At 37.6% G+C, this 26411-nt stretch overlaps 1 protein-coding gene across 4 annotated transcripts in view; it reads right to left on the bottom strand.

Annotated features, from left to right (window-relative positions):
* The window catches only part of ap1g1 (adaptor related protein complex 1 subunit gamma 1), a 30908-nt gene extending 5524 nt beyond the window's left edge, over positions 1-25384 (bottom strand). The window contains exons 1-21 of one of the 4 annotated variants that reach the window (XM_073859378.1): positions 25226-25384; positions 11236-11439; positions 11000-11124; positions 10256-10397; positions 8686-8782; positions 8361-8437; positions 5605-5700; positions 5305-5385; positions 5118-5216; positions 4975-5026; positions 4641-4758; positions 4389-4529; positions 3974-4028; positions 2945-3067; positions 2724-2813; positions 2527-2651; positions 2321-2425; positions 1569-1710; positions 1318-1444; positions 640-741; positions 386-546 (exon numbers count right to left, since the gene is read on the bottom strand). In XM_073859378.1, the coding sequence (XP_073715479.1) occupies positions 386-546; positions 640-741; positions 1318-1444; positions 1569-1710; positions 2321-2425; positions 2527-2651; positions 2724-2813; positions 2945-3067; positions 3974-4028; positions 4389-4529; positions 4641-4758; positions 4975-5026; positions 5118-5216; positions 5305-5385; positions 5605-5700; positions 8361-8437; positions 8686-8782; positions 10256-10397; positions 11000-11124; positions 11236-11436 (2259 nt within the window). In that variant the 5' untranslated portion in view covers positions 11437-11439; positions 25226-25384. Of the gene's footprint in view, positions 1-385; positions 547-639; positions 742-1317; positions 1445-1568; positions 1711-2320; positions 2426-2526; positions 2652-2723; positions 2814-2944; positions 3068-3973; positions 4029-4388; positions 4530-4640; positions 4759-4974; positions 5027-5117; positions 5217-5304; positions 5386-5604; positions 5701-8360; positions 8438-8685; positions 8783-10255; positions 10398-10999; positions 11125-11235; positions 11440-24230; positions 24515-24942; positions 25147-25225 lie in introns of those variants that run through there. The other 3 variants (XM_073859375.1, XM_073859377.1, XM_073859376.1) reach the window with 3 other exon arrangements.
* Between the last annotated feature and the right edge of the window lie 1027 nt (positions 25385-26411).

The following is a 26411-nucleotide window of genomic DNA, read 5'->3' as shown; positions in this document are numbered from 1 at the left end:
TATTTTGTACCACCAAACTTTTTCGTATAACTACTCGTCTTAAATAGGAAAAACGTTGATGTGTTTGGTCACTTCTAACTTTATCTCTGAGTGGTACCATTGAATGAATGGGGCTACGCTAAATGCTATCGAAGTGTAGCAGCGCGCTCCAGCGCTTACGTGCACGCACTAAGATAATAGAGGGATGTATCAACTCGTCTTAGTTAAGGTAATAACATTTTAATATTGAAAATGAGTAGACTATTCCTTTAAGTCTGGTGCTGGTATTAAAATCTTGAAGAATATAAAAAGTCATTTTGATTGTTACCAGTGCCGAAATTGAAAAAACAGCAAGACAGGCTGCATTTTAGATGATCAAACAGTAAAGACAAAAAACTAAAGAAACCTTTGGTACTGCAGCCTGGAACACAAAGTCCGTCATCTCAGCCTCAGTGGAGTTGGTGGCATGGATGGTGATAACTGCAATATTGGGATTGGGGTTGGACCTCTCAAATGTGAACTCTATTTTCAGGCCATTTTTGTTGTATGCCGTCATTGGTGGAATGCCTGCGAAAGAGATAAACAAACATAATGACAGCCCTGTCCCATTTTTTTGAGCTTCTGAGGCAGGAACCATTATGATGAAATGCATGAGCTCACCCGCTGTTATGTCATTGAAGAGGGGCTGTGAGTTGAGACCATCCAAAAGGAAAGGGGGCTGAGACATGGGCACAGAAGGAGCAGGGGTAGGGGTTGGGCCGCCTATGGAGTGAGGGAAAAAAATTTTGCAGGGAGGATTTAAAGGGTCGATTAACTGATAATTACACCTCAACCTCATATCATCTAAAACCCATGTATTGTACATTTCCAGTGAATGCAAAGTATAAAAAAAATATACTTTTTATCCATACAAAGACAGTGAATAGAAACTAAAATATAATTTCAACATGTGCTCCTTACAACATGTGCTCTTTAACACAAATAGTTTATGATGATATTATAGCTTTGCATTTAAGCCATTACCTGTATTTGTACAAAGAAAATTACATGTATCAAATGTAAATGTATTTTCTACATAATAATACGTGCCACAGACATTTACCGTCTGAATATTCTACCCATCATCTCTTGTGTTTCATAGAAAAGTAATAATGAGGGTTTGAAATAAATTGAAGGGAAGGAAATTAAGACAGAAACCCATTTAAGATGGCAGCGGATAGGATCTCATTCATGGTAAAAAAGGGACGGCAGGACGACACCTGCTTTACGGGATGAAAAACTACACGGGTGTGAATTCAGTACAGAACTGAAGAGATTTAGGAAAGTGTGTAGGCTGACCTGACAGAGAGAGATCTCCCAGCAGGTCCAGTAATTCCCCTCCAGCTGACGCAGGTTTTGTGGGAACAGTCGTCGGGATAACAGGTACCACATCATTACCTCCGAGTAGGACTAATAAATCATTTGCCTGCGAAAAAGTAAACGTAAATGAAACATTAGCATAACTGCTTTACAGCAGCCAAGTATCCTCCTTACCCACTCAACCATACCCTTGCAAATCTATGACCACTTTATTACTCTAGCAGTCTCACCTGATTGGCTGGCTGAGTGATGTTGGGCGGATGTTTTGTGTCTAGTATGGATGAGTCTGTTTCCCCATTGGTCTGCACGATCTCTGTTGGGCCGTTAGTGGCGGATTTCTCCATGATAGGCATTCGCTCTAGTAACGCGGGCCTCATGGAAAAAAAAAGAACGTAAGAGGCCATAAAGGTAAAAGATAAACTAGGGGAGAAGTTATGTAGCCTGGCTCCGCCCTCCTACGTGCTTCCGCTTAATTTTCATTTCGCTTCAGTACTACGTCTGGGACTGCTCTGTAGAGTTTCGTTTTCTCCGTTAAAAATCTGCAGGACCAATCAGCGAACAGATGGGGGTGGCTAAGAACAATGACGTTGAGGTCGTGCGTCAGTTTGAGTTGTAGTTCAGTAATGGCAGCGGAGAAAGACATGAGAAAATCTATTCGGTCCGTTGTTGCAAAACTGCTGAATATACAGAAGTTAAAGCCGGAGCAAGAACCAGGTTTGCCAAGTTTTGTTTGTCTGATTATTCTTACTTGTTGTTTCCAGCCGGTTTCGGTGCATGATATACGTCACGACCACACGTTAGCGATTGGTTATGGCAGATTCAGAGTGACTCTGGGCAGATCCAATAGTTTTAAACTTCAACAGAGGGCCCTCCTTAACGGAAGTAACGCTTTGCAATGGAGCGTGGCCAGACTCACTGTACAAATGAAATGAATGTACGAGAGTCTGGTTGGACCGGGCTAGAAGTTATGGGCTAGACTTACCTCATGTGATCGTATTTTTTGAAAAGTGCATTGTATTCCACAGCTCTCTGCTGCAGCTCCACGTCTATGCTGCTACCGTATATTGAAACCACTTTTTTGATTCGACTGCAAATTACAAATACAAAATTGGACATTTAGAGCAGTGTGGATAAAATCATTTAATGAAAAAAAAACACTTGAATATGAGTAAAAACATGTATGCTTACTTCACGCTGCTGAAACGGGTGGATAGCTTCATGATAGCAGTAAGGGAATAACCTCGCGTTACAGGGGTGGACAAGTTAGAGACAAGAAGACCTTCCAAAACATCAAGGACCTCATCTTCTGTCACCTGTAAAGAGGAAAGAAATGAGCAAAGTGCATATATTCGGTCTTATCTATTCTGTCTGTGTGTGAGACATACCTGAATAGGCTCCTCTTCTTCACACTGGCCTGAGACCAGTAAGTCTCCATATTCACCTATGCACCAAGATGCCACCTGGACTAGAGGTTGCTTTAAAAAGAAGAATTAAGAGTTCATCCAAAAATGTTTCTCAGAAGGTCAGGTTTGAAACAACGGAAGAAAGTCCGACCACTTTGCATTAGTAAAGTAAACGCATAATAGAGTATTGAGATGCTTCTAACCTGTGAGATGTCATCCAGCAGGGCTTTGTAAAGTCTCTGTACAGTGTAGGCATGCATCTCTACACTGTTTGTAATGAGCTGAATGAGGTTGGGTACAGAGTCGTCCCGGACATAACTCCCCGCCTATATAACACAAATCAAAACATCATTCTGAAGGACATTTTAGGCATATGATGATGCACATATTACAAGTAAGCCTTTGGAAAGCTGTTGTCAGAGATACTAGTAGTTAGGGTTCCCACACCTTAGTTAACTTTAAATTCAAGGACCTTCCAGGTCCAATACGCTCAAATTCAAGAACTAAATGTGGGGACACATTTCAAGTGAGAGGAAGGTTACATTGTGTTACCTTTTAAGATACATTGTTACAATTCCCTTTTGAGGGAACTCGCGCTGCGTCACTGCGGTGACACTTTGGGGACGCTTCCAGTGGTAAGTGCGTCTGAATGTGTATATCAAATTCAACCAATGGTAAGGCTTAACGACAAAGACAGGGTGACACGGGAACCAGAAAGTATATCGCTATCTAAAACATTGCCGAAGACGGCGTTACAGGGACGCAGGAAGTATGGCTAGGGAGACACAGCGTCTCGTTCCTTTCTCAGGGAACAACAGTTACATACGTAACCCGAGACATTTTCATGTGTCAAATACAACTACGCAAAAGCATTTTGTATGAATAAACATTCGCATATAGAAGATACAAGCATTTTAAGTGAACAGTTTAGCACGTGTGATTAAAAAGTCTAGAATTTTTATGAAATATCCTACACTACACAGGAAATATGGATTTTTTTCCAGAAAACTTCTTACATAAAATAGATTCAAGCACTTTAAATGATCTGTATCTATGTATGTATTTTTTCAAAAACTTCCCAGGGCGTTGAATTTTTCCCCCCAGATTTACAAACTTTCAAGGATTTCAAGGAACCGTGGGAAGCCTGTAGTAGTAGTTTTTATAATTTATTAAATCAGTGAAGGAAATTAAAATCAAAATGTATAAAAAAAAAATGACAGCGAGATATTTACCGTTGTCAAAACCCTCATAATGGTGTCTATGTGCCATCTTTTGGAAGGGGCGTATCTGCAACAAACAAGCGTCAGTTATATCAACATCCAAAAAAACCCTCAAATTCTCCATATATGATCAAGGTACCCAAATAGAAAGCCTCTGATCAAAACAAAACTCTTTTTGATGCTGTCAGATAAAAAGTTATCAACAGTTCAGGTTCTGTCGATGGATCACTCATTTTATCATCACACAGCTATGATTCACTCCACAGACTTTCTTGTACAAACAAAAACATCATAAAGCAGCAAAAAATGTGCCATTTCAACAACATCCCAAGTCACACGTTCACAATTATACATTTAGCTGCCTCGAAGCAACTTCCGCTCACATGATTTCTCACAAAGCTAACTGCAATAAACATTAGCGCCTTACTTCTCAGCAGCCAGGAAGATCCCAGAGGCGCAGTCGGCTTTGAAATCAGGGTCGCAGGAGTCCAGGAAATATAGAAGCTCTTTCATCATGCCCCGGATGTTGTTACCATTGACCAGGGCGAAGCTCAGCTCCATTGCACGCCTTTTAATGGACATCGAGGATAGCGGCAGTTTAGGAAGCAGCACTAATCGGCAATGCACAGCATTTATGATGAGATAAATATAAAATCGATATTTCTTTGTAATAAATTACCTTTTAATGGACACGTCAAGATCTTTTAAGCAGTCTACAATAGTGCTCCGATGCCTCTGCACAGCATTGTGGTCCGTCTGAACCGTTTTCAGTAGAGATGTCAATGCCACATATCTGAAAGGGTAGAGGAATAATATCAACGAGGTCTAATTTTTACAATTAAGTCTATTGTGTTTCAGTCGACTCGACGGTAAGGCTGTCGTCAGAGACAATGAGATCATCATTTGTATCAGTCGATGGATCACTCAAGGTCTTCATCACTGAACAGCAACTACATTTGTGCATATCGCTGAACATCATACTTGGGTCAGCAAAGTCAAAACAACATATCTGATGTTCTTGTCGTTGTTGAGAAGAAAGCGTCCCAGAATGTTAATGGCTAAAACCTAAATAACAACAACAACAACACATTAGAAAGGATATTATAAAAGGCCCACATACAATCTCAAGTCACCAATGATGCTAAGCAATACTCACCCTTAATCCACTCTCCGATTTGATGTCCATAATAGTAAGAACCGTTTCATACAGAATAGCGTTGCCTACGTTTTTACTCGTCTCTGTGTTTGTTGCAACCTATTTCAATAAACATTTATCAGCACAAAAATGTATTTGACAGGGAAGGTACATCTAATGCCAAAGTGGATATGCTTGTCCTGCTTACCTGTGCAAGAATGTCATTCATAGCTTCGCTTGAATCGTCGTCACCCTTTCCCAGAATTCTCAGTAGCCTCAATATCCGCACCTTAAAAATGCCAAGAGACACAGTGTGGCCCAGAGGAGCTCATCAGATTGCTTAAGGATGTAAAAAACAGGCCTCATTTGGGAAACAAATGGATTGAAAATCTAGGACCACTCTAAAAATCAATCGCCTGCATCCGACCAAACAAACGACATTGGAGAAACTCGAAATTGCCTGGAGTGTTAAATGTAGCATAACTGACAGTAGAAGAGTTGTGTCTACCTGCAGGAAAGGGTCACTGATGCCGGACACATCATGTTCAGGGGAGTAGCCTGACATGATCAGGTTCTTTAGGATTCGTACGAGTTGTGGAACCAGCTGGAAAAATACCAGTGGGGGAAAAAAACTGTCAGTGGGGTACTTTCAAAAGGACCTTTCAAAACACAGATGCACCCCTGAGTTGATCATCTTCCAATAGATTTCTTTTCACCAATACTCATTTGATTCTTATTTGCACACAATCAGAAATGGATATCACGTCACCGTTTTGTAAAATTGCAAATCACAAGTACATTTATCAATGATCCTCAATTTGGTAAACACCATACAGGCCCCCACTATCATGTACATATTGGAAAAACACAACCCAATAGTGACCATGTGAAAGTGAAACATTAAAAGTAATCTAAAAGGTACACGCAGGACAAGTGAAAATGTATATGAGGTCTAGGAAATCCTGTATGCAAGAAAAAATAAACGAATGACGACAATTTCAAAATAATCAGTACAAAAGATTAACTCTATCTACAGTGACCATGGTGATGAGACGTGTTTCTTTAAGAGCATGCACCAGCTATGAAACCAGAATGTCCTCTTACCTTTTCATTCTAACACAATGCAGAAATTGTAACAAAGACAAATGACAGAAAAAATATGAAGTAGATGTTAGGGGGGAATTGGATAAAAGAGTCAATTTAAGAGAAGAGCTTAACATAATGCTACGGTTATGAGCATGAGGTGGACGTGCTGGAGTAGAAGCAGATATAAAGAGTGAAGAACTCATTTTCCATCTCCCAGTGAGATAAACACACCTGCATCATTTCAGTAAGGACTAGTGGTGGGCGGTATGACGTATATTGCTTAAAACAGAATAAAATGTCAAGCGTAACAGATTTTTGTATTTCTTGTATAGAGTAGGGCTGCACGATTCTGAAAAAATTACAATCACAATCTTTTAGTTTTTAAATGAAGATCACGATTCTCCCACGACTCTGCTGCGATCTCTTTAAAACATGTATATTTTATATTTTTATACCAGTGTGGTTATTTCACACACAGTGCTTCTGTATGTTAAACCAAGTGAGACGATGCACATAAAACACACAGATCAAGAGAAACTATAAATGTATCCCAAGCAGGACGACGTTATTATTAAAAGTGGTGCGAAATCTGCAGTGTGGACATGGGACTACTTATAATGTATACATAAAACATATACATTATATATACACATTGTACATATTGTGGTATATATCGTTAATGTGAAATGATACACATTAGGGATGTCACGATTCTCCAAATCCTTAATTCGATTACATTTTCACGTTCACGGCTCGGTTCTCAATTTTTACATTTATTTTGAACGCACAAAAAAAAATGCTATGCCATTTTTAGACTAGACTTTTATAAAACATAATATCTGACCTTGAACCCGGAGATGCCCTGCCATGTTAAGGGGGTCGCACACCGGACATGCAGCTCAGCGCCGCATCGAGTCGCGTCTAGGACAACTCGGAGATATTGTACACCGGAAGTGCACATTAAATGGCGCAAGCTTATTTAGATAGCGTCTACTTCAAAATGCAAAATATAAATTAGCAGCCAATGTTAATCATTAATGATTTGGGATGAATATGATGTTATTTAATGATAAACTATGCGAGTGGCGTGACAGGGATTTGAGCAACTTCCTGAGTCAAAGCTGGGCGCCGCGGACAGGCGCCACCTGTTGGCGTTGTTGTGCGTATACTCATAGAAAACAATGTGTTCGGTTTTTTTAGAACGGCGCAGCGCTGAGCTTAAGTCGTGCTGCCAGTGGAAAAATATGGTACACGCACATACCTGATAAAACATTGCTGTTTCATTGTGAAACTTAACTCATTCACCGCCAGCCTTTTTGAGAAAAGTTGCCCACCGGCATTTTTGTGATTTTAACAAAAGTTTCACAAAATTCCTTGCAAGAAAAATTATCTTCTATAAATATATAAACATACAAATTATATCAAATTAAAGAACACACCCTCTGCTTTTAAACAAACAATAAACAAATAAACAAACAAACAAAATGGGGAAAAAACGTTTCATTATCTATTTACTTTTTCCACTTACTTTAACCACTGAAATATGGATATTTCTCTTCAAAATACAACATTTTGAGCAAAAAGCTTAAAAAAATTTGTTTTTGTAAAGGAATTTATGCTAGAGATCAGACTCAGAATGACTATCAAACATAAAGTCAGTTAAAATAAATCATTAAATCTTTTTAACTTCCGCTTTTGATAAATTCGGTTTGGCGCCATCTAGTGGATAAAAGTATTACACTTTCACTTTGAAATTTTTCCAGAAAGGCGTATTTATTAGTTAAATATTAACTCATAATTGACGAGATAACTCGTCAATGGCGGTGAATGAGTTAAACAGAGCTCAGTTCAGATAAACAACTGGTCCTGGCACAAACACCGTTCTGCTGTGCACAAGTGCGACGATTGGCCACATCAACGATTCCATTTTTTAATTTGAAGTTCGAGGTTGTGACTTAATTTCGATCGATTTAAAATCGAAATCGTGACACCCTTACTACACATACAAAAAACAGATTTTTGGTCATACCACCAACCTCTAGTACTATCAATACAGAAGATATTAATTAACCCTTCCTTCAATGTCGCTATTAATTCAACGATAAGAAAGTTTTTGTCTTTGTGTTTAATGTGGTACATGGTTTCACATGACTTTTAAAAGTGAAGGTTGTTGCATACCTTCCTGAAGTGAGAGAGCATGTCAGGGCTTCGCTCACACATTTCAGTGAGCAGGACGACGGATGTGTGGAGAACGCCTGCAAAAAACAACAGAAAATAACTTCACGTCACTTTGTTACTAATAAGCAACAAAACAAGTGTTTTCATGCAATGAAAATCAAATTAATATACTGCGGTTATCACGCAATGTAAAATATTTAAACCAGAAAATATACAATAAGATACAAGAATGTGGTTGTGAGGTATATTACAAAATGTTCATTCATTTTCTTAATGACAAACAGATACATGACACATGGAAAAGGTAAAAAGGCAGAACCCTCACCATGATTTTTCTCGCTCAGCAGGTTTTTTGTTGCCGGCAGAAACATTTCCATCAGCTCTGGGACCTTACGGATGACGTGGACAGCACACAACGCTGCCTGAGGGGAAAAGCTTGTGTCAAAACTATTCACACCTTCAGAGCTCCACGTTCAACTAGACACGATCCTCACACTTAAAGAGACATTCCACTTTTGAAAATTTGCAGATTTTCCAGCTCCCCTAGAGTTAAAACATTTGATTCTTACATACTGGTGTAATAATCAAGGACTTTGCTGCTGAAACATGGCTGCAGCAGGCGTAGTGATATTACGCACTGCCCGAAAATAGTCCCCTTGATTACTTTCAATAGCAGAGGACTATTTTCAGGCACTGTGTTATATCACTACGCCTGCTGCAGCCATGTTACAGCAGCAAAGTACTTAATTATTATGCCAGAATGAGAGTATAGTTCCTAGCCATATCTGCCTAGAAAATCACAACTTTTAATTTTCCGTCGATTTTAGTACACAATGTAACTACAGAAGTGTCAAGTTTAAATGGTAAAAATATAAAAACTCTTTGGTTATTTCTAGCGCAATGCTAATGGTCTAATCAGATTCAATGGATTGTGCTAAGCTATGCTAACAGTACTAGCGCCAGACCCAGAGATCGGCTGAATCAATTCCAAAATGGTAAGAATCAAATGTTTAACTGTAGAGGAGCTGGAAAATGAGCATATTTTCAAAAAAAGTAGAATGTCACTTTAAGTGCACCTTAATTCAATTCAATTCAATTTATATAGCGCTTTTCACAATTTGGTTATTGTATCAAAGCAGCTTTACATTAATAGAAGCAGTGAAAAGCACAGAAAATTGACAGATAGCACAACATAATACACAATAGCACAAGCAGCTAAATTTGCTGCGGCTATAAATCAACATTAAAGCGAATGTATTACTAATGTAACATATAGAAGTTAAACCCAAGAAGGCTGCCTCCCCGGGTTGAAAAACCCCCTAGGGGAAAAAAAACCCCGCATTTTTTAGCCAGGAATTAAAAAAGTCCTAGGAGGGAAAAACCCTTGGGAGATATATACATATATATACACATTGAAACGGATAGGGAGATTTATACTTCTGCAATTGTATGACATGGTCTACGCAGGGATGCAAACCCTGTGTAGTAACCTTCGGCATAGCCTGATGTGCACCTCTCAAAAAATTTTACAACGCGTCAATGCTATGCGGACCGCAAGCGATGTGATTGGTCGGCTAGAACCCCACCCTCAGGTCAAACATTTTTCGCATTTCCTTTGTGTGCATTTCCGCTTGCAACGGCAAAATCAATGATGGACCAAGTTGAGGGGTGATATTTAAAAACTCAGGTTGCAACAAAATGTATCTTCATCACTGCTAATGCTTCTCAAACAACATACACAATCTGCAACATGCCCATGGCACCTACTGGCGATCTGCATATGTAATGCACGTCGATGCGAACAACGAAGCAGAAGTATAAATGCAAATTGCTGCATAGCATATGGTCCTACGCAGACGCATAAATCCACTTTTAGCCGTGAAGAAGTAAAATACCTTTTTCCTCAGATAGGAGTTTGACGCTTTGAGGAGCTTCTCTACTTCTCCGGCCAAGTCACGACACATTTCAGCCGAGCCCATGCAGCCCAGGGTACACAAGGCTAGTCCCTGCACATACTGTGTGCTGTGGTTCAGATCACTGCAATACACCCAGACAAAGCATTAGATGTACAGGAAACAGAGAGAGCATAAAAAATATTAAAGACCGTAGTTCTCAACGGGTGGGTTGCAAGTTGCAAGCCAAAAATAGCTTGCAGATCTGTTCTGATAGGAGCGTGGACAGCAAAGCAACAATAAAAGTGAAACGCTAGTTATAAAATGCAGCTAACCATATAATTAGGAATGGTTGCAACAATTTCAGCACAGAATAATCCGTCATAGGTTTGAAACTGCCTCGTTCCCAAAAGATTTGAACACAGGAACGGTAAATATATATATTAAAAAAATTAGACTACATTAAATACAAATTCACTTGTGGTGGGTTTACTGTGGTGCATTATTGCATGAGACAAATTAATTTACAAACCTTGTGAATTGTTCTGTTCAGCATGTAAATACTTTTAAATATTGCTTAAAGATATTTTTTACGAATGCCATCAATTCTCAAATCAGGAAGACGCTTACAGTCATCCTGCACTTCACATCTTCCACAGACAACTGATGTATTAAACTCAACCATTCACAAAGATACTTGTGTTTAATGAAAGTGTCGAGACCAGATGAGCTCCTCTGCTCACTTACTTCTTGATGCAGTTCGTCATTAATAGATGGACGTCCTGCCTTTCATCCAGGAGCAGCATGGCTCCCAGGTATCCTATCCGCTTGTCTGTGAACTTCTGTGATGCAATCAGTTTCAGGCACTCCAGCTGAAAAATTACATTTTGCCCATCAACACCCACAAAATTCTCAGGCTGGCAGCCCATTAACAGATTCCAACCTGAAGCTAATGGTTTTTGATATAGTGCTTTATAACTCACCTGTCCAAAATGTGCTGGGTACCCCAGCATGTGCATATAAAGCAGCTTGGCCACATTTCTACAGCGATACGTGTTGTCCTCTTCTCTAAAGGATGACCTAATGGCAGCACACTCTTTCTGGATCATCTCACGCTCCTCGGCCTGGGTCCGAGCCGTCCGGATTGTCCGGATCAGCTCCCGCAGTCTGATCGGAGCTGGCATCCTCTGAAATTAAAAGCACGTTGTCAGCCAGTGTAGTGTCACGGTGGTGCTAATGACTATGTGCTACAAAGATAAATGAAGATTTATTTTATATCCGCATTAGCCAAAGCACCAAGCAATCAAACAAAACATGGCACAAAATCCTGAGTTTATGCTGGATTTTTGAATCTTTTTTATTATTCAATGAAATACATTCAATTCTATACGGATTTCTTTATTGGGCCTAGTAAAAGATATGAAGAGTAAAATAAATAGCTAGCACAAACAATATTCTGGACATTCTGTTTCTGTCTATGTATTAGCTTTGATGGATATAGGCAACGAAAGCAACTGAGCTGACAAATCTAAATGAACCAGTGCTATGGTAATGATCCAAAGTAGACAAATCACTTCTGTATTGCAAGATGAATTTTAAGCACAACAACCCAGAGCTCTCCCTTGATCTATCATCCCGCAGAGCTCTAATAATCCCAAAAGGATGCTGAGCATCTCATAACAGACTAGCATGTGCAACAATCTTATACAGGGGGATAACTAGCAAAAAAAGTAGACATCAAAACATACATTATCAGCCAATGTGTGCACCATCAGCCAATGTGATACTAGCAGGTGGAACCACCTTTGAAATTCCATTCCTTCGACAGAAAAGAGCACTAAGGTTTCAATGCACCCTAGGCTAATTAAAAATTAAACGCAAGCGCACACAAAGTGGTAAGATTACATGGCTGTCTATTTACACATGTCTACATCATTGAATGTGAATCCAACACTAAAATAGAGAAATATTTGAATTAGTAGCATTAGAAAGGCACTATTAAAATACAAGACCTAGATTTAGTTTTTCAAAAGAAAACAATCAAATATAATTTTAAGCAGCATTAAAAGCTGACATTTATAAATGTGGAACACTTTATGATTGACATCTGGTCACAAGACTAAACCAATAAACACTTATTAAACAAAAAACGCTAAACCGAAAGCTTGAATAAATGTAGTCTGATTCCAAATAGAGAAAAAGAGAGGACGTAAAGGTTAGACTAAAAGGTTGTTCACATTATAACGATACTGATAAAGATACAATGAACGATATCATTGGAATCACTTTCTGAGTGCTTTTTTTTAACTGATGAATGACCATTGACGGCCAATTAAATCTATTTGAACTTCAAGTGCACGTGCATTTGAAAAGACAGATGACATGGCGGAGAAGCTAATGTGTCAACCGGTAGAGATTTTGGACTATCGTCTCTATCGAGGTTACGCGCCCACGTCACGCTCATGTGTGCGTGGTTACGGAAACGTAAAGTTTGTACTAGGGGTGGGCAATAAACCGGTATGATAGTAATTACCGGTATTGTGTCACGCCATGATATGGATTTTGCAAAACCGTTGATACCTGGGTTACATATTTTAAATTCTATTTTTGCACTTATCAGGGTTCCCGCGGGGTGTTAAAAAAAACGAACCTTCAGAAAGTTATATCTAAGGCCTTAAAACTCCCAGATCTTCATCCTAGGACTTAAATTTAACTTTATGAATGTTATTTTTTAAGACCACGCGGGAGTTTACCCAAGTCTTAAAAGTCATACCTCCGTTTCCCGAGATGCGCTGTCCACAGAAGCTCCGATCGCATTTAAATCCATTTTTAATCATCTTTTTTTTTTAAGAGGATGCACATAATAGTGCACGCAAATCCTGCCAAAGACTATATTTCAGGTGTTGTGATCTGTATACAGCGAGCTTGGCGAGAAACAAGCCTGTGGCTTACCTAAGCATTACCAGGTTCTGAAACATAAGAGGACCCAGAAGCGAACACTATCAACACTGCTTTATTAAAAAACAACTTAAACAGTCGGGCTGTCGAGTCCCAAGGCACCAACAGCGCGTCAACAGTGTTATACATTTTTAGGAGACTTTTTTTACCTCACTGCTTCAAAGTCGTTTACTCCCTTTTCACTCAGATCTGCTCTCTACCGCGCCCTGCACGCGCTCTCCAGGTAAGCGATTGGAGGACGGAAAGCAAGAAATTACAGTAATAAAACATAATTTGCCAAAAAGTGCAATTTATCTTCTTTTAGGAACCATTCCTTTTTTGATAGCGCAAATGATTGAGGAGTTACGGTTAAATTAATAGCGCTTTCAGAGTGAGTTAGCGGATAACGTAAGCAACGTACCAAACACATTAAAAACAGACTTTAATGGTAAATTTCGTTTTCTTAATGCAGATTTATTAATTAGAGAGGCTATTAAACAATACATAGTGCATATTTACGCATAAAAACGTATGAGTGGAGTGTTTTTGGCACTGTGAATCTGCTGGTTAATTAAATTAAATGCAATAAATACATTTATTAATATAACTAACTTGTATTAATAAACTGCATTCATTAATGCGTTCGGGGATTAATAATAATTTAAAGTGAGATGGCATCTCCCATCAGATGTTCATATTAACAACAAAAAGAAAATCTTGTTCTTTGTATATTTATAAATCAAACAGACACAAGATATACACAGCACACAGCTTTAAAGTTGTTGGATGTAGCATAAAACATTGTAATAAGGCACATAGCCTACCAGCAAATGACCATACTAATTTCCATACTTTCATACTTCCCATATTAGTGACAATATGCATAAGAAGATGAGTCCACTCATCCACACAATGGCACTTTTAAAGGAAAAAAAGGGAAAAGATAAAAAAATCATGTCTATGTCAAATCCCTCACTTAATAGTAACATATGGTTAAAAAAAAAAAAATGCCAGTAATTTAACTAAGGTTTACTACAGTGTGACTCCAAAATGTTTTATCTCATGTGGCAACATACCCTAATACCGTTATACCGGCTGAAGAGTGAAAAATACCTTGATATGAATTTTTGCTCATACCGCCCACCCCTAGTTTGTACACGCATTTAAGCACCGCAGTTTTAAAACAAGTTATTTTAAGCCATTGAAACACAAACAACAGATCTATATGCGTGCGCCTTTTCTGTGTCTGAGGATCGCGCAAGAAACGCAACCGCTGCTCTTTCTGTCTGTGAGGAGCACGCAACCGCTACTCATTAAGCTCGCGTGAGCATTTTTCCCGCTTTATTGGCCTTAAATACACATATGCGTCAAAATTCCCGTTTTTGCAAGTATTCTCATAAACACGACCATTTAAGGCTCAAGAGAAATAAACAGCTTAAAGAGAAAGCGCATGTGTAACAGTGTATTAGATCCGGTCTTAAAGGGGAAGTTACCTAATTTTGCTCCTGTCTGTCACTCGTGTTTATCAAACAGCATTGAGAGAAAATTAGAGATCGACCGATATATCTGTTTTCCGATATTTTCCCCGATATTTGAGCATTTCCCGATGATCGGATATCGGTTTTGTGATATCGGATTGACCGATAAACAAGAGAATTGAGAATTGCGCGCTGGACGCATCTGAGGAGAGGAGCTCACAGCAGCAGCAGCAGCGTGCACAGCAAATATGACGGCGGAGTGACGCGACTTCATTAAAAGGACTTTGAGTATATTTACTTTGCATATGAGGCATTTATAACACATCTTATTTGTGCATTGATGTATGTTATGTTAAATAAGTTGATATTAAAAGCAATGTATGCAGCTTGTCCAAGAATAGAGACGAACTCACAGAGTCACGCTGGCTGATCCATAAAATCCGGACCCAATAACGACGTAGCTTTGCATGAATAAAACAGCCATGAATTAATGCTTTGTGGAATTAAAAATGCTAAATTAAATTCGTTTTTCTGTTAGTTATGCTGTTATTTATTTTCTGTCATTAGCTTCGTAAAATCACGTTCATATTGCTGATCACTTACCGGGGTTGAAGGCTAAAGCACATCTACCACTTTTAACAAGATTTACCCTAAGTTATATTAACATTTACCAGATAAACATCATTTTGCTAAAATATCTAAATAAATGTCTGTGGATATTAATGAATTATTTATTGCCTCCGCAAGCGGTCACAGTTTGATACAGTTACTGCGTGAGTAAATGCATAGATAAACAGCGCTGTCAACAGCCATCTCATAAGCTAAAACAACTAAATATGAATTATTCTGACATCAAATAACATTACCAGTTAAGAAATTTAATGATATATAAGCCGTTTTGTTTGTTACTTTCCAGAATGTATTATTCCAGTCAGTGATATTATTTGTTAAATAACTTTGCTAACTATTGGTTGGATTGCTGAAGGCTACATGTTGCTGGTCAAAACAACGATATTATATCCCAAAAAAGCCACTTAATCCACCTGTTTTACTCTATAAACTATGTATAACAAGCAGCCAACTCCGCTATACTTTTCTCTCTCTCCCGCTCCGTTACCTGAAACCGCAGCGCGAACTTTGGATCAGTCCATTTCCAACGAAAAGATAGGGGTGTTAGGAATAGTCCATGTATTGGGAATATAGTTTCTACATTATTCATTAATTCTTCACTCTTTCAGACCCCTCTATTTATGACTTTGTATGCAAAGAGGGAGTGATTGTGATGATGATGATTATTATTATTATAAGGGAGGGTTTGTTCAGTTCAGTAGTGTTGTAGTAATTATTATGTCAAAAACAGAAGTATAACAATAAATAAAAATCGGTTCAGCATATCGGTTATCGGGCACATAAGCATCCAAATATTTGTTATCGGCATCGGTTAAAAAAAAATGAGTATCGGTCGAACTCTAGAGAAAATCTCTCACTGCTCTTGACTGAATCACTTTTCAACCTTAAATAAAAAATATATTCACATATACATAATTATTTATAATCTTTCTTATAATTGATTGTTTATCTTTAGAAAGCTTGAGTTTTGTTTGTTTTTATCTTCCTTTTATGGTTGTATAAGGTTTTTGTGAGAATCATGAACATTTCTATAATGGTATTAAAGATTTTAATAACAGAAAAACTTTATTAAACCATAAAAACTCTACCGTGATACATATCGTTATCATGATATAAAATGAATCCTATCGTGATAGAAGATTTTGGTCATATCGCCCACCCCTACCAAAAAGATATTAAGATATTAGATTACACAAATACTAGATTCACTGTTTAGAGTTACGCAAGCGCTGGTTACAGCCGAGGTGTAAAGGCAACAAGAATATGTACATATTTAATGACGTATGATTAGTTAATGCCATTGAATGCAATTGATTTGCGCAAGCGACTTAGCATAAAGTTAATATATATTAGCATAAGCTAATATAGTTATCATTGTATTGAGAACGGCCCTTAACAATAGTCATGCAAGTGATAACTGGACCAGCATCTTCAGCGCATAAACACTGAGATTTAAATGGATATTAGTTTTGATGGATTGAAACACAAATGCTGAAAGGCAGAAGGGTAATTTATCAAATTCCTCACAAGATTGTGCTTGAAATTTGCAGTAGGAGTGACGGTGAGGAGACAGCATCGTGACAGACAAATAATTTAAATCAAAGAGACAAAAACAACACCGTAAAATTATACATATGACACTTTTTTTAAATTATACACAATACAGGGCTCAACATAAAGGACTGCATGGTGAAAAAGTAAAAGTAAAAAGTATTGTTGCTTGCCAGATCAGGCCAGTGCTTCACCCTCAGACTCTAAAATATATATTTTAATTAATATATATTATTTAACATCTTGGAAGCAGACATTTACTTGGGTAAAACACGACGAAAGAAACAACGTAATATTTGGCACAGTTTGCTGTCCGTTTACAGGTAATGCAGAAAAGTTGGGAGCCTTTTTCGTTGGAACTTGTTTGTTTTATGTATGCAATTATATTTGACTTGAAGAATTATTTTTAAATGCGGGACAGACACTGATTTTTTTTATTGGGGCCTGTAAAAATTTTGGCAGGGCAACTGAAAACCTAAACCACTGGCCCAGTATAAAAAAATCTTTGCATTGAGCCCTGCAATAGATAAACAAGTCTTTAGAAAACATTGAACGCTGTAAGTACTCACGTTTAACTAACTGGCTGTGTCAAAAATTGCCCACATACCCTTAAATAGTGCACAGTTTGATGGAACATCCATTTTTTGTGGTTTCCGAAATCATAATGGACATTATTAAGTGCACTCATTTAACCTCACAATGCACCACAATAATGATGGTCCAACCTATGTACACTCACAGCTAGCCGCTACTCGCTTACTAAGGCTCGCGCCGAATTAATTCTCGCTTTTCGGTGGAAGATTCTGCCAACGCCGCAGTGCTTCCATCGACTTCAAGTGTTCAAATTCACTAACTTGTTTTCATTCATTCATTTGAGTAAACTTTATTAGTGAACTAATGTAGGGAATACTGAACAAGGGTATGGGGTTATTTCAGACAGAGCCACTGATCCAATGATTCAAAGCTCTTTGGAATGCAAGATTATTAGTGTATTAAGATTTTACACAAAGCTATCGCATGATTTCAATAGACTTCAATGGGATGTAGTAAGTCATCTGGCGCTTATTTATAAGAGTGACCAACCCTGTCCACTTTAATTATTTGAAAGAGTAACCAGGACATGTATTTGTTGTATTCCAAAAAAAGCAAGCATACAGGCTTGGAACAACATGAAAGTAGACAAAATACATTTTTAGCTAAATTACTCTTTATATTTATATGAACATGGTTAATAATGATCTATTAGCAGTGTCGGGATAAGGGAAGTAATTCATACCACAGAAAGTTTTAAAGAAAAGGACACAAATAATCAGTGGCACCATAAAGAGCTTTATGAAAGGGATAGTTCACCCAAAAATAAAAAATTGTTAGGGATGCTCCGATCGATCGGCCGATAATGCTTGCTATGTTTCTCAATGAATTACGGTGAAATCCCGTTACATCCAAAAGCCAGGGGGCGCTCTCGTGCAGAAACTCAAAATGCGCTGTAGACGAAGAACAATACACACGCAGCTGTGATGACACGCAGCTCCATGAAATGGCTGAAGGATATATTTATATTTCTGTTCTTCAAACCTTTTCAGGTATTTTCATGATAATAAAGAATATGTTTAATAATTATGTTTGAGAAGTGTTGCTTTTTCAAATGCATGTTATAAACGACTCAAACTAACAGTGATTTTAGATCGATAAGGACTTACTGATCAAAAGCCGTAGTACGTGAAATAGCTGTAATAAGATCGGCTGTCCGATTCAGAATAGTGAGCTGCAACGTATTATTAGTGGAGATCGCCATTGATCGGAGCATCCCTAAAAATTGTCATAATTTACTCACCCTCACGTTGATGGAAAGCAGCTGGGGGCACCCATTGACTTCCATAGTAGGAAAAACAAATGCTATGTAAGTCAATGGGAACCGTCAACTGTGTTCTTACCATAATTTACCTTCGTTTTGAGTTCAACATAATCAAGAAACTCATACAGGTTCAGAACAACATGAGGGTAAGGAAATGACGACACAATGCAACAAAGTTAAAAGTTAATTCCTCCCTTTCTCTATGCAGAGACGAGCTTTATTTTAGCTCGACATCACAGAGGAACCCAGCCTTTAATCTGTTAGCATGCTGCACCTAATTAAGCTGCTCAAGCCAGAGAGAAACTACAATAATTACTTGTTGAATAAAGCATCTCTCTGCAAAACAACAAATGTTACGGTGGGGTTAGAGGGGTCTGTTTTATAATCCGTCAAGTGTACACATAAGCACTTTAAAACTAATATACAAAGTCATTACCAAGCTAAGCAGTGTTTTTAGTTTCAGTCGACTCCACTAATAAGTAACTAGTCTTTTGTCTTGTGTCAGATACCTTCACAGTTCAGCATGTGTACCCGCTCTCGCTGAATTTGGCCTTGTGCCAGTTTGTTGAAAGCCAAGCGTTCTTTCTTTGAGGAAGGGATGCTTCATTTCTAAGTGCCTCTTCGGCTTACTTGCCACTATATTAGCAATAGCAAAATGCATGCAGATGACACAAGACCTGAGGGCAATTAGCAGCCACAGCTGCAGACAAGCTAGTTTTTTGCTCTTTGTTGAACACCTTTACATTTGTTGTTTGCACAGAGTCGGCTGATTGCTTGAACATTGGCTACAACGGCCTCTGTGTACACATTCTTTCAGCCACTATCAATTACAAGTGCATAGAAATAATAAAGCCTACTACATATTTGTCATCTTTCCAAAAATTTCCAGTGTCTAAAAAAATCAATCAAGAACAAAAATCAAGTAAATGAGATATCTTCTTAATGGTCAGTCGAGAAAGACTTTGGCCATCCATTATATTAAAAGAGATACTTCAGATTAAATTGTGCATGCAAGGTCCAGTGCACATAGTTCATACAATAGAGTTACACATACAGATCTCTTTGACAGCCAAAATGTCAAGGGCCCAGACTGGTAATACAAAGCTAACTAGCAAAACTGTTCTATAAACAGTGTAAAGTACAAGTGATAAACAAACGTTTTTTTTTTTTTTTAATGTGGGACTGTTATCCATATTTCCGGATGTTGCAGAGATACCATAACATAACCTTGTCTGGAAGACAAGCTTTAAAAATAAAAGAGAAAGAACTATTGTATGCATACATTGAAGGATTGGTTACATGCTGCTACGGGTGAAGAATAGAGCTGTGCAATATATTGAAACAGCGGGATATTGCGATAAGGAATTCCCATTTATTTTAATACTTCAAAAAGTAACCGGGTCAAAGTTTTAGGTCAATGGGTATAGGGCTGCACGATTAACCCGGAAAAAGAATCACAATCTCGATTCATACATAAATGCGATCTGCTTTCTAAATGACGGCTATTCACTTGCATATAAAATATTTCCCTGTAGTCAGACTCAGATGCTGCATTCACATGTCCACGTATTTACATTACAACTATCCAAGATGATATATTAGTCAAACTTGCTCACACTCACACAGTGCCTGTGAAAAAAGCCTATTCATTCACCAATCAGACCCAATAGTTTTCCTCCTCTTCCTCAGACCTAAACACATAGTCCATTTACTTGATGGATTAGAGCAGCAATTTATACACAAAGGAAAGAAAAAATGAGTGCCATTGTGAAAAATCCGGGTGGCGATAGAGAGAGTGATGATGCAACAACATTGGTTCCAAAAAAAAAAGGCAAGGAAATACCTCTAGACATTTTTCCAATCGGAAGGCTGCAGTCTCCAGAGGTTGCATATGCAGGCTGAATACCTTATCAAGCCTGGTTTATTTAAGGTAAGTTAAGAATGATAGTCAACTTTATAATTGTTAATATTCTGAAATTAAGACAGTCTAGATGACGTATGCAGCTTAGAAATGCGACCTTCGGAGGCTGCAGCCTACGGATTGAGAAACAGCCTTTGTATTACTGCCGCAAGTTCACCATTAGAAAGGGTTTTTAGCATAGGAGGAACATTGTAACATGCCTGGGTGATTCTCACGCAATCCAGATTTAGGAGGTGTCCAGCATAAGAAGTTTTAAAAAGCCCTTAAAGCCAATTTTTTTTGCACATATAAGATTAAGGTCAAAACTTACTATAACCATTATTTTTAGAGGATTTAAAAAATATTTCCTATTGAATTATTTCATTTTTTTTGATTATCATTATAAAAAATATCATTACCGCAACATGATATTACATTATATTACAGTAATGAGAAGTAAAAAGTTGTCTAGGTACTATGACAAACAAAATTTCCACTTTTATCTGGAGAGAAAAAATAAGAACTGCTTACCTGCTAGCCATCTTGAGAGTCACGGTCAATTATGTCCCTTCCAACAATTTTTTTTGAAAATGTTAGTTCCTTGAGGGCTTAAACAATGATTGAAAATTATTGCGGAGGATGAGAAAATTGGTCTTGGACACATTTATGTTGCTTATTATTGTCTCTACGTTTACCAATGATCACTAAATACCACATGTTTCTTTACTGTAAATGTTTATAGTATAACATGCACTGAAGCTTTAAATTTTTTAATTATAAATAATTCCATGTCAAAGAACCCAAATCCAGTCATGGACATGTTGCGGTGATGAAAATTTTCCTCTAAAATGTGCAAAAAACAGCAAAATTGGTTTGTATGATATCATTTGAAATCATGTGCAAAATAGTACATGAAGACATGTATGCTTCTTATTTTGATACTCTTACTTTGCATTTACTTTTATCAAAATGTTTCATGACACCTCATAAGTTTAGTTTCGCAAGAATCACCCACCTGCATTCCTCCCTGAAGCCTCAAAATGTTGATTGTTTAGTGTATTAAAGGTTTCGAGTTTTTAAAATTTTAAGGTTGGCCAGTTTGAGTGTACAAAATGCACAGGTGCTATTTATTTTAATTATTTTTATTTATTAATGTCAAAATTGTATTGTTTAAGTTTAACAGCTAAAAAATTATTTTATAAAATTGTTTTATTTTTGTTGGATTGTTTACATTGTTAAAATGTCTGATTTGTTTTATGCAACTGTAAAATATGGCTGTTCACTATCAGAAGTAGTTGCGATTCATCTTTCTTTTCCCTAAAATATCAATCATGTGTAGGTTATATAATAAAAAAATAGGGATGCACCGATAGGATTTTTGGGGGCCGATACTGATACCGATTTAAACAGACAACTTCTGGCCGATGCCGATATTAAACACTTGTATACAATACTATACAGTTGGTCTATTAGCTAGTTTATTTCTGCATCAAATTATTTTTACTGAACGTGGATTGGATCTAATTAACATTCAACTGACCAACATAATAAGAGAGGCACAAATTAAGCTAAAACAAATATAAGAAGACAGCATGACAATCCTCAAAGGTGTGTTTTGCTATTCAGCATTTATTTTATTAACAACATTAACTAATTTTTTACATATAATGGATTTCTTTATGCAGTTAATTAATAAACAATCGGTATCGGCCTTTCTCCTGCTTTTGCCGATATGCCGATGGTTTCAAATTCATCAAAAATCAGCCGATAAATATCGGCGGCCGATACATCGGTGCATCACTATAAAAAAATATACACACACGCAAAATATAAATTGGTTTAAAAAATATATATATTTTACGGCACGCCTCACTTTTAAACATGCTAACGTATATCGCATTTCCTTCAATATTTCACAGCCCTAGTGAAAAATAATTTCTGGGAAACAACACAGAGGATTAAAGCAAGAAGTATGATGGATAGACATCAGAAAAATTGGCAGCAAATTCAAAGTCCCTCTCTGAACCTATAACTATTTTGCATAACTTGCCAATGCTTTTGTTTGCACCTCTTATCTCGCAAGCACCAAATGAAAATCCAAAGCACAGGGAAGATTAAAGTTACACTCGTATATAATGTTGGTTTAGATGGCTCAAAAAAGGTGTCTTATATTCCCATTACACCTCTTTCCACTTAGCCACTCTCCTCATTTTCAAAACTTAAAAGCAGACCGAGTTCCTAAGAAAAACAAGGTCTGTTTCACGCATCAAACAAGCTACTATACAATTATGTTGAATCATGGCTGTGTATGCTAAAACTCTAAAGTAGATACACAACCTTATCATGACAGCTAATGATTTAGCATTCACTCTTGTGACATCATTAATGACAAAGCCTTTACACTTGAATGAATGAGGAACTCGCCTTTTCAAGCATTAAAAAAGCATGGCCATAACTGCCAAACAGCATGACTTTACACACAGAGCCAACAAATCATGGAAGATGTTATGATCCACCTGACATAAAGAGGAACTATGGATTTCATTCAATTACACTAGGCAGGATTGCTTTTCCAAGCACACAGTCTCATGCTATATCTAAAACACAAAATGAATGAGCAATCCCAAAAACCCAAACGCACTGCTACTTCAAATTTACTGCTTGAAGGATAGGCTGAGTATAACAGAGGGATTAGGGTGACCCTGGATGGGGTGGTTCAACACATCAAGGGCATCTGGGGCTTTGTAAAACGGACCTTGGAGAAAGTATTCATAACCTTATGTCTAACCCCCAGGATAATAAGAGCATTGTTACACTGTGTAACCCATTGGTGGGTCCTCTGCCAAAATCTATAACTGCAAAATTGGGAAGGCTCAGGGAAAGGGGTATTGTAAAGAGGTCTGCTGCGAGGGGAATTCATTCTTATTATGACTGACTTGAACAATGAATTAATATATTTTTTAGCCTAGAGATAATTACCTGCTAGAAGTCACATAAATGGCTGTAGCACAGTAGCAGTTACAATGTCATAACTTGGAAAAGTCTTAATCTAATTACGAAATTTGGAGCATAAAAATGCCTTTCAATTATTAATATCAAATTTTGACATGGCCTTACTCTGGGTTTATCCTGAAGATATCAAGGGTATATTTTACAGACTGTTAAGTAGGATGATTTTATGTAAATCACAAGAAATATACTTTAGCTGGATTTTCACAAGCTAGATCACATGCAAGGGTATATTTTTCAAGTATATCAATGTTACAACAATGAAAACATTAGTGTTGCACTACCTTTACAATTATTTTTACAATACTTTGTCGTGTGAACCTGAGTGAGCAGAATTTAAGAACAAGGCAAAATATGATCATATCTTCGAGTCTACACTCAGATGGGTTTTATCTTACACCTGCCTCCAGAGAGCTAGTGTTGGTCACATGGAAGCTGCTCTTAGCAACCAAAAAGATAGCAAAAGAATGACACAAACCCCGCAAGGAGGTGATGAAGTAAATAGAGGCCAACTAAACATAATCAATGCATAGTTACAAGGTAGTTTAGTTAGCTCACAAAGTTGGAATATATAGCTACAAGGAAATAATAATTTTCCAACAAAACTTAAAAACTCACTTGTGGAGAGAGAATGCAAATGTAATCCAGCAGTCATGCAAACTGCAGCAGGAGGACCGACTTTAAAGGTAAAGGCTAACCGACAGTCACTTCCTTTATTTCTGTAACCTTACTCCAGGATCACTAGGGACAGATATCCGCAGACGGCATTCGTATTTCCATCACAACTCAAACATATGTTAAGATACCACGAACAGACGATGGTGAAGATAGTATAAACTTAAAAGAAATACTAGAATCAGAATGATTGATCATTTCCCATTGAAAACAACACGCGACTAAACCAGCCTCAACTCACAACAAGTGACACACACCTCACATTCTTGACCCTTAAGTACTAAATTTGTCTATTTAAAACGCTGACTGCTTATCTGTAACATTAGGAGAGACCATTTTAGTTTATATGCTTATAGACCCATCCCTTACACTATAACATCCCATATCTAATAGGCTAGGCTAAAGGATAAACAGTGATGTGAAGCTATCTTGATCAGACTTTGGTGAAATTGAGACGTTTTAGTATCTTAATCTCGTTATTAAGTTCTTAAACTAGTATTAATTACATTATGTAGCCGTCAGTAATATCGCTGAAGGTAGTGCTGCGTGTACCCCTTGCTAAATGACTGAAATCTAGTCAGGCCTCAAACGGAGCGTCGATCTGAGGGAGGATTAAACGGGAAAACATACAGCTCAGACCTTACGTTATACCAACCTATACGTTCAGAAAGCACTATATAACTGGCATGTCACGTTGGACACATCGAGTAGCGTCATATCTTCCGTGGAAATACAGTGTGAGGAATAGTTTGATAGTGCGAGCGGCGCCCGTTAGCGTTCGACTGTGTGACAGCGTCCCGGTGCACGCGCAAGCCCCTGCGATCCACTTCCTATGCAGCCTAAAGTCAAGCCCACAAAACACAACCGCTTGACAGCCCCGAGCCCACTACTCGCGAAAAAAGTTTTTATGTATATGGTTATAATAAGGTCCCACTCACCAGCCGTTATGATACCAGAAAACAAGTGCAATCTTCTCAATCGACGGAAGGAGGAACGGACCAGACATTCAAAATGGCGGCGGTACTAGCCTCAGCAATTCTACCGCAGGCGGAAGGTTACATTGAATGATGTGCAGAACTTCAAGGTGTGAGAAATGCGGATGTGGGAAAAAATATAATAAAACCTAATTATATTTAGAACATTTACAGGGGACATTAATAGCACAACGTCAGCCTAATAGAACACAAAAATATAAAAAAAGTTTAGATTAAATTAACAGGTATACGTGATAAACAAAAATGGGAACAATGCCATAATAAACAAAAAAGTTTTGCTTACAATATTTAAAACACATTTGTTTCAGATATATTTTAATATCTTTTTTGTTAAGAACATAACCATTTTAAATCAATAGTCTAAATTCTCTTTAGACGCGAAAAACGGTTTATATTTTTTCACAAAGGGTTAAAACTTTTAATTCATCATCCAGAAGGATATCAGAAGGTGCGACTTGCTCAGCTGTGGTAACTCTGCAGCTGAGATTTGAGAATTTGCAACATTAACGTGTTTAAATGCGTTAAGATTAACTTAGGTAGGGTATTGAGATAAATAGTATATAAATAAAATAGTAATATAAATAAAATAAATAATACCATGATACTTAAAGCTTGTACATAAGTAAATATATTAGTCAGTGGACCCGATTTAAAATCCACACACAAAACAATACACGTTCTAGATTACTAATACATGTACAGTAAATAAGAAGCCGGTGAAATATTTTGTCAGTGGAGCAGCAGCACACTTCTGTCAATGCTGAGCTACGTGTCATTTCGGCGGATGACTTGCCCAAAAAGCTGTGCTGCGGTTGCACCTCGTGGCAGTCAGTGATGACGTCAACGTGTAATGTTGTGGCACTTCCTTTGGGAGTCACTCAACTGGTTCTCTTCTGTAAGTCAGGGGTCGTTTAATCGACCCGATGAGTATTTTTTTATGGTAAAGTCGGTCAGTGTTTTTTAAAAACTGTCATATTGATGGGTGTTCATGCTGAATAAGTCAAGCTATTGGAAGTCCAATATTTCATTGATCATTATTGATTGATTATTGTTTTCTGCAATTAAAATTAGGAGCATGTCAGAAATTAATAAAGATCTATTTGCATTGTGTGTTTAAGAATAATTAAAA

Source organism: Misgurnus anguillicaudatus, chromosome 21 (genome assembly GCF_027580225.2).
Source record: "Misgurnus anguillicaudatus chromosome 21, ASM2758022v2, whole genome shotgun sequence".
NCBI lineage: Eukaryota > Metazoa > Chordata > Actinopteri > Cypriniformes > Cobitidae > Misgurnus > Misgurnus anguillicaudatus.
The sequence above is the reverse complement of the archived record's forward strand: the minus strand, read 5'-3'. Positions and strand labels throughout refer to the sequence as shown.